This window comes from Elaeis guineensis, chromosome 1, assembly GCF_000442705.2.
Source record: "Elaeis guineensis isolate ETL-2024a chromosome 1, EG11, whole genome shotgun sequence".
NCBI classification, from domain to species: Eukaryota; Viridiplantae; Streptophyta; class Magnoliopsida; order Arecales; family Arecaceae; genus Elaeis; species Elaeis guineensis.
Genome location: NC_025993.2, coordinates 126,556,751 through 126,566,183, shown reverse-complemented (window position 1 = coordinate 126,566,183; position 9,433 = coordinate 126,556,751). Strand labels below are relative to the sequence as shown.

Sequence of the window (9,433 nt, the reverse complement as noted above, 5' to 3'; positions counted from 1 at the left end):
AAATTATTATGAATCGGATTTAAACTCTTAGTTTGATTATGTTTTAAATCCTGCTAACTGAAGATTATAAATTGACATTCTAAACTCATGATTTTATTTCTAACCCAACCATAAGATATAAACATAACATTCCGATCTAACCACAAGATATAAGTATAATATTCTAATCCCCTCATAGAGTATAAATATAGTACTCCAATTCGAGCATAAGATATAAGTGTGATATTTTAATTTAACTATAAGATATAAATATGATTATAATTAAAGACTAAGTAAAATTTATTTTGAATCAAATTTTTAAATATGATTGATTTTGAAATCAGATATATTATTATATATATAAATATTTAAAAAATATTAACATTATGAATTTATGTTTTCATGTTTTAAAAATAAATTTTGATTACATTTGTGACCTGATTAATGATAAATTATACTTTGATTATTGCAACCCATATTCTCATACAAATTATCTAATCAAAATATTCATTACTTACCAAGTTATCTAACTCATTATTTTATATTTTATTATTTTTATAAATTCAAAAGACTAACTTAACTCAAAAATTTGATACGAGAGAAACAAATTATAAATAAAATTTGATATCTTTATTTAGATTAGAATTTATTAATAATGCTAAAAAATTATAAAATATTATTTTATAACACATTTGATTTAATTATTTAAATTAAAATCATATATTAATTAATTAAATATTATTCTTCTGTTGTTTTTATAATATCATAATGAGATATCTTGTATATTTGTAAAAAATATACCCCACAAATATACCATGATTACCATAACTCCTAGGTTGGGAGCATGACAAATATAATACACAAAATACATGTCCCACAATCAACTAGTAACATTAATATCTTAATACTCCGTTACTTCACAAAGAAAGTTTAAATTCTCTAAAGAATTTACCTTCTCATTTCACATTGTGAAAGGAGTCATCTTGCCAAAGAAGAAAATCAATAACTTTCATGATTAAATTCGAGTGAAACACCATCTGCCAGGCAGTCTGTGTTATGTGCAAGTAACCTTTAGATTCCAGTAAATTTTCAGCTCATTAGCTTTGAGTTCAAGGAGGAAAGATTAGCTTCTGTCAAGGAGATCACGGAACCTGAAAGATTTTGTATGTTGTTACATGATTTACAAATCTTTGCTCTCACAACAAGTCTATAGAAATATCAAAGCTAGGAGCAAGGGTTACCTGAAAGTACTGACACCAAGACAAAACTCTCTCTCTCTCTCTCTCTCTGTGCCTTTATAAACATTTATTCACCCACAAAACAAAGGAAAAGAAAATCCAGAAAACAAAATACAAATTGCCAAACGAAGACAAGCCTAAAAGTCCAGCTTATTGGCATTTCTAAACAATCAGGCATCCATGGGCAGCTCACCACAGTTTACGATCCTGCATGGCAGGCGTGGGACATCAGATCTGCTAGTTTCCTGAGATTCAAGCTTCCGCACAATATCCATTCCTTCCAAGACATGCCCAAACACGACATGACGTTTATCCAGCCATGGTGTCTGGTATACATGCATTCAGTAGCAGTAAAGCACATTAGCGAAGAATGCTTACCTATGAAAAGTTTTTTTTATTTTTATTTTTGGGGAAATAGTAAATAAAAAAAGAAGAAAGATAATATTAGTATTAGTAATAATATTAATATTAATAAATTAATAAAATTTGAAATAACAGCAGTAGCAGCAGCAGCAACACCAATGATAGTAATAAGGGCATCCATCATTATCTGTACTGATTTCTCATGCTACTTATATAGAAGTCTATGAAATTCAAATGTATTAAAATTAATAGAAAAAATAGAATTATTTGGGTGATTGTTATGCCCTAATTTCTAAGCCTATTCAGATACAGGATCATGCTACCATATGATATAATATGCTCCAGTGGGAATGCTCTAGAATGGAAAGAATATTAAGGGCTTGTTTGGGTAATCTAGCAGAAGTGGGAAGGGAAAAAAAGACCTCCATCCGTCTTTTTTTCTCTTCGTGCAGACCAATAGGCCTACAGGCTGGTAATTAAGCTCGGACTTGGGCCCTTAGAAGATGCAGCCAGACGGGCCTACAGGCTCAGTTCCTGCAGGAATATACAAACAGTTTCTAAGAATTTAGGAATCTGAGGGAATTGCGAATCCCATTACCCCTATACATTAGGAATGTCAGAACCACCATTTTAGCAAAATACACGATTCAAACTTTTGGGATTGGGAAGGTATCAGCAACCACCCACAATCCCTCCAATTTCTCTATTGCCAGACCTACTCTATCCATAGACAATTCCCATCCTTGTGGACAGATATCGCATGCATAACAGGTAAGGCATCGCACAAGATGTGCTTCATTTTATCAAGGGCTATACAAGCAGGCACCAACAAAGAAATGACATGCACTGCCTAGCAATTTCGAAATAGCTTACCTTCACTGTGCATATAAAAAACTGGCTGCCATTTGTATCTGGTCCTGCATTTGCCATGCTCAAGACTCCAGGGCCTATGTGCCTCACTGCAAAAAAAAAGAATGCCCAAAGGTGTTGAAGGCACCAATAAAAGTAAAGGCTCTCCAAACTAAAGTGAAAAACAATCAAAAGAATATAATAGTCATCTGTATGAGACTGTAGAAACATATGATCATAACTGGAATATGACATATAACAAAGAACAGTGAACTTTTCATTTTATACTACTAGCAAATTATAGCTGAGGCGTAAGCAGAAAAAGATAAAGATAAGCTAAAGCTGGTAAAGAAATTCACAGGCATAGCAACTAATTGTCCATGACAAAGAGCACATCTGAGTTCTTAAAAAGCATGAAACGTTCAGTCCATTAACATATTCATATGAATGAGAACTTGGGGCTATGTTTGTAGGTACAACAAGGAAGATGTGCATCTAAAAGATGACCATCAAAAGCAAAAGCTGTGAATCTCACAAGGAATACATCAAAAGAAATTATGAGAAGACTGACATAACCAGAAAATGTGATATAACCGGTAAATGTGCAGGTGTCTACTGAAATCAAACACAATAACCTATAGAGAACTTGACAAACAGACACTGTATATTATATAAGCATATAAATGTGTTTGGACGTATATATAATGAAAAATCAGTTGGAACCTTTGATATTGTTATCAGGGTTGTCAGTTGATCTCAGCAGCTTGAGTTCAGCTAAAATGTAAGCTCGATTCAAAGTTAATAGAACTGAGATTGAACTCAGATCTGAGGCTCCAAAATGTGTGTGCACATGGTTGGTAATTAATAGTTTTGGGGCACTAGGGAAACCTATCAGCCTTCTTTCATATCCCATTGACTCTCTTATTCATCCTCTCTTCTCTCTTTTTTGCCCTCTCCTCTCACCAACCCTCTCTTTTCTCTCCAATTCTTGCAACAGCCACTGACACCACCTGAGTACAACCTTCCCTTTCCTTCATACGGTACTCAATTAAATATTTAGTTTCCGGTTATGGCTTTGATTAGGAGACTATCTATATTGTTAGAATCAGGTTAAACATCCAGTCAAGCTAAAACCAGGCTATAATTGAAACTCAAGCCAAGCTTGAATCCAGGTTGAATAGAGCTTGGTTCGAGCTTCATACATGCTCAAATTGACCTCACCTCAATTTAAGGTCATCAAGCTGACCAAAATAGGCTTGTCTTCCTGGTTTAATTTGAAATTAGGCTACATCAAATAACGAACATGCAGATCTTGTTTTCGAACTTTAAGCTTGAAAATTATTTCAAGCCAAGCTTGATCAGTCCCAGGCCCAACCAATCTCTACTTCATTACATTCCCAAGTTCATAAGTTAGACTCGGAAGCTTTTATAGGAAAGTGCCAACAGTAAATATCTAGCTGTGATGACATCATGGTTCATGCTACCACTGATCATTTACTCAAATGGTATCACCGCTAGGCCAAGGGGGCAAGGGAGCAGAGATCAATTCCAATTAGCATCAGTCCTTGAGAGGTAGGGTGGTTACAGCGTAGCGGGTGGCATTTAGCCCCTACTAACATATAAAAAAAAAAAGAAAGAAAAGAAAAAGAAAGTAAGAAAAGACATCATTGTTGATGCTTTAACAAGTCGATGAACGTCATTAATTGTCCAAATTATCCAAGTGTCTGAGACATCATTGTTTCAAAGAGCACATAAGGACAGCAGCTTTACAGCATAAAAATCAATTCAAAAGTCAAAACATATCAAATGCGACAAAAAAGCTTTTAATTCAGCAGATAATTTTAGACAAGCTGCAGAATTTAAAGATATGGCACTTACAAGTGAAACTTTCATCATCAAATTGAGGACCATAAATACTCCTTCCTCCCGTTCCCTATGGCCAATGTGAAGAGAACACTTTAATATGGCAATGACCACCCACTCATTCTAAGTATATTGCAGGAAAAAAAATAAATAGAGTTGCATTATAAAGACATTAGGGGCCTATTTAGCTATTCCTATAGGATTGGATTGAAAATCCTCTGGGATTCGTGGATTGGACTGTCCATTTAAGCATGGCCCTATATCAACCAAACTCCACCAAGCCCAAATTCTATGGAAAGAAAAAAAAAGGACATCCATAGGTCTTTTCCTTCCAACAAAGGTTAGGATCTAGGCTAGGTTTGAATAGGCTCTTAGAAAATGCAAACTAGATGGGCCGGCAGGCTCTATTCTTACAGGAATTTTAGCCCAATCCACTAGGAATATCCAAACAGGCCCTAATAAGGAAAGAAAATAGAGATAGATGTTAGCAAATGATTTATATGGATTGTACCACCCTGGATGTACCATCAAAAGAAGTTATATTGAGAAACACCTGGTGCAGTCTTAATGTCCAACTATTTGAGCTAGATATCTAATAAGCCTTTCTAATTCTCAAGCGAGTGAAAGTGGACTAGTGAAAGATATTCTTACAATATAACCAACAAATGGTAAAAAAATGGGTTAACAAAGGTGGTCCCAAGTAGTTATGTGTTCATGGTTACAGGGTTATCGGGCATAGTCATCATGACCTACACATTTTCAGTATATTGCAGAAAATATGGCTGTACTGTTTAAAAAGGAAAAGACGGTGCAGATGATATAATTGATTTATCGTACAACACTAGACAACATCAAAAGAAAAACACTTGAGAAACACTTGCTAGTTGGTTCATTCGTATTCTCCATTCATAGTTTTCAGGCCACATATCTGGTAAGCTTTTCAAATTATCCAGAATTGAAAGCGGATTGGTAATATATTCTCAAAATGTAATGATAAATGGAAAAAAAGGATTTCTAAGGCCATGATGAGTATTTAGGTTACACCTTGATGGTAACAAGGTTATCATGCATAGCCAGCCAGCAAACAAACAAGTTGCAGGCAGCCCATTGGAACATCAGTGGCCAGTAAAAGTCAAGGTCAATTAGAAACAAGATAACTTACAATGTTTAGAAATATAACGGCTTTTCTTTATTTTCTTCTTCAAGATGATTAATTATAAGCTGAAGGGTTTAGGTCATCACCAATTCAGCAGACCCGATTATGTAATTGATGATAAAATCTTGACCTTTAACCCACTATCAGAAAACTAAAAGGGAGGAAATCCTGTAAATGTAATGATCTTTTTTATTGTAATGATAGACTAATGGATAAGGTATCCTCAACATAACAATAAAATAATACATAAATCCTACAGGAGAAAAAAACCTCACATTTCCATGATCAAAGTCCCCACCCTGGATCATGAAATCCTTGATAATACGATGAAAGGAACACCCCTTATAACCAATGCCTTTTTCTCCTGCATATGACCATGCAAACTAAACATGTAATCATAAAGTAGGAAAATTTTCCCCATTCCATGTTAACATGACTGATGACTCTGAGACAAGTGGTTAAGTAAAAGGCTTACCAGTGCACAAAGCACGAAAATTTTCAACAGTCCTGGGAACCACCTCTCCATAGAGGCCTATTACAATCCTACCAACAGGCTCTCCACCAATTTCCACATCAAAGAAGCACTTCTTTGTTACTTTTGCTTGCAGCTCCAGACCCCAAAAAAATAGAAAAATGCATCAATTAACTGAATATAAAATCTATTGTTCCTGTTAGCAAGAATCTAAAGAAGCATGCAAAAGTTTAGGAAATAGACACAAGTTGATACTGCCGTGAACTTGGCAACTGAAAACCTGCAGATCTCTGCAACAGAGAAGTGGAGTGGGGGAAAGAGAAAGGAAAAGAGAAGTAAAGGTTTATATTCCACAATTAGGCGCACAATTAGGAAAGCTAGAAAGAGCAGATGGATCTCTTATGAATCAAGGCATCCATGTTGTAGTTACTAGATGGTTATGTAAGATCCTTAAGCTTCTACAAACTGCTATTTTTCAATGAGAAGATGAATTAACCATCTATATATGGTTTATCTAGAGCATTCTTTATAAAATAAATGGATTATTTAGAGCATTGGCTCCCCATTTTTGAGCTAATCAGAGATGGAAAAAGAGGGGGAGGACTTCTGGTGGGGGACTTGACTACAGTATATGGACAATCTGGAGCATTAGTTCCCTATTTATCAAAAACCCCAGAAAAATCAGGTGCCGGAAACTAGAAGCTTGTGCCATCCAGTCATCTCTACAAATGCCTTGGCTGCAGCTTTTGACCATGTAAGTATCTTTTTTTCATTTAGTTTGTTATGCCGTAATGGTACTAAAACTTCTAATAAATCTCCAAAAAAAGTAACCAACCATGAAAACTCCTAACTTCATATATGTTTCAAGAAGGTGGACATTCTTTAATAGCTCACACTTTTGTGAGCTTCTCTGCGACCGCTTAAATAAGACTACAAAACCAAGGAAAATAACAACAGAACACATGAAAGAACACTTCGTCAGATTAACATAGTTTCTCTTGACAAAGAACTCCAAATACTTGTAAAATATGAAGAACGTATTCTTCCTTAGTTTCGTTGTAGACAAGAATTTCATCAAAATAAACATCAAGAAATCAGCCAATGAAAAGAGAAAACAGTAGCATAAAAAGTCTCATGAAATTTCTCGGTGCAATGATCAGCCCAAAGGGAATCCCTAATTGTTCATATGAACAGTCCATAACTTTTAATATTGTTTTCCATTTGTATGAAAGCTGAGTTTATATAGGATGGTACCTTTTTCAGTGGTCAATCTTAGCAAAATACATAGGTACAGCTATGAAATCTAACATATCATCAAGGGTAGGTATAGGAAACTTATATTTGATCAAGATTTTATTAATGATTTGATTATCAATATACATCCTCCAATTACCATCTTTCTCAGATGTGAGCAACATGGGTACAGCACATGGCCTTAAACTCTCTTTGATGAACGTGAGTGCCATAACAAGATGCGTACTGTGGGGTTTATATTGGAAATGCATGTTATGTTGATGAGCCATATCTTGTCTAGGGCCTACATGTTATAGATAGAGAAATATGGGCATAATTGGATATGTGCAAGGTTTTGTCACATTTTTTTGAGAACGCAAGTGAAGTTAATTTTAGGAGCCCCTGGAGGAGAGTCAGCTAAAGGTCTGTTTGGTTGCTAGGAAAACTTATTTTCCTTGAAGAAGTCCAGCTTTCCATCTGTTTGTCTCAACAGAAAATGGACAAATGGAGAGCCTATTTCTGAATCTCTTAAATATTTTCTTCATTTCCATGAAGATTATTAAAAAAAAAAAATTCTTATTTTCCATTTTCCTTTTCTATAGATTTGCTTGCAACCAAGAAGACTCTAAGCAGCATCAACAAGCATGTATCACATGAAAAAAATATATAAGCAGAAAACAGAGTTCTCATAAACTAGGAGACTATCAGCCGGTAACCTCTTTTTCCGTAGAGCCAGTGGCCGCCGCACAAACCATTCCGCGATGCCGAACTGATTCCGCCCTTTTGATACCCCCAACCGAAGGGAATTTTCGAACGGATAGGGTGCAGAAACGTTGGGAGAGTCCTCCTCGGAGAGGACGTAGAGACGAAGCTGCCCCCCAAGAAGCCATTGATGAGCTCCGGTGATTAACGGAGACACCGTTGCCGAACTTCCCCTGCAGGTAAACGCAATGCTTTTAATTCTACTCTAATCCTTGCCTAAGGATGGGATTTTTAGACCCACATGGGAAGCGAAAAGAGACGAACGACGACGACCTGCGCCGCGGAGAGAGAGGATGTAGTCGCCATGGCCAAGGAGGAGAGGGAAGGAAGAAGGGTAGATGGAGAGGGAACAGATAAAAGAGTGACGAGCGCTCATTGTTTTTTCCTATGAAACATCGAAATCTCAGCATTCTTTTATTTTTTATGAATATTTTATTTCATATGGACGCGTCTCTCTCTCTCTCTCTCTCTCTATTTTTTTTTTTTTTTTTTAATAAGATATGGACACGTCTCTGATGAGGACTTCAAAATTGAAAACTTGAAGCGTCGCTTCAGGCTGGCTGGCTGTTCCAAATTTCAGGGGTCACGGGTTTAAATTTAAAACCCTGTCCAGGGCCGGCTATCACATCACTGAGTTGCGAGCGCGCCATCGAAGTTCGGCTAAAAATTTTGCTCAAACTCGGGCTCCCTTGATTGGCAGGTGGACATAACCAGGGGTACGTTTAGGCCGCTCTTAAATTTTGAGGAAGGAAGGCCTAACCATACCATAAATAATACAAGCCTAAATAGTTTAAGGTTGCATCTAAGGCTTAGGCTGTTTAGCTTGCTGCATATAAAAATAATTTATATTAAATATCTTTTGATTCAATATGTACTTAATATATGTATTGAAATATATTTTAATTATATTGTTAAAATACAGTCAAAGATAATTAGTCTAAATTATATAAATAAAAATTTTGAAAGATTTTAAGCTTTCATTGGATCTTTAATCATTCATGAACAGCACAATTTTGGCTTGAAATTAGATAAATTATCTCGAGTGCAACTAAGCTTGAGCAAGAATTAGGTTGGTTATTGTTGCTACTAAACTCGAAATGCCAATACAGATTATCTTCGTGGATTTGCAAGGCCATAGACAAGGATCAGAGAGCTTGTCAGATTAGATTCAATCAAGCTCTCTCATGCCTAACGTAGGAAGGGACTTTTTTTTTCAGAAATAGAAAGCAAAGAAGGAAACAATTTTACTGATATTAAAGAACAATAAAGTGTTCACAAATTTTCTTTCTCTTCTTCGTATCTTTGCAAAAAGCCTTTCAAGTCTTTTTATAGTTGATATCCTGCATCTTCAACGAATCACATCCCAATAAACTCTGGGTCATACTGGAATAACCTACTAATATGGTGCAACAACGTAGAGACATACCGTAACTACCCAACGTGTGGTGGAATTGTTGGAACCTCGCTCACATTTGAGTGAAAGGGTCAGACCATTTTTGCTATGAGAAGGTTCTGCCC

At 35.7% G+C, this 9,433-nt stretch overlaps 1 protein-coding gene across 4 annotated transcripts; it reads right to left on the bottom strand.

The window, feature by feature from the left end:
- Positions 1-1,081: 1,081 nt before the first annotated feature.
- Positions 1,082-8,346, bottom strand: LOC105034440 (peptidyl-prolyl cis-trans isomerase A1). Of its 4 annotated transcripts, none has more exons than XM_029261627.2 (7): positions 8,189-8,346; positions 7,870-8,088; positions 5,924-6,056; positions 5,724-5,812; positions 4,308-4,362; positions 2,454-2,539; positions 1,082-1,543 (listed from the first exon to the last, which is right to left on the bottom strand). In XM_029261627.2, the coding sequence occupies exons 1-7, from the start codon at positions 8,219-8,221 to the stop codon at positions 1,388-1,390; spliced, it is 771 nt and encodes a 256-aa protein (XP_029117460.1). In that variant the 5' UTR covers positions 8,222-8,346; the 3' UTR covers positions 1,082-1,387. The 4 variants fall into 4 exon arrangements, with proteins under 4 accessions (XP_029117460.1, XP_029117459.1, XP_029117462.1 ...); XM_029261626.2 differs by having other exon boundaries at positions 8,157-8,306; XM_029261628.2 differs by having other exon boundaries at positions 1,434-1,595; positions 8,157-8,309.
- Between the last annotated feature and the right edge of the window lie 1,087 nt (positions 8,347-9,433).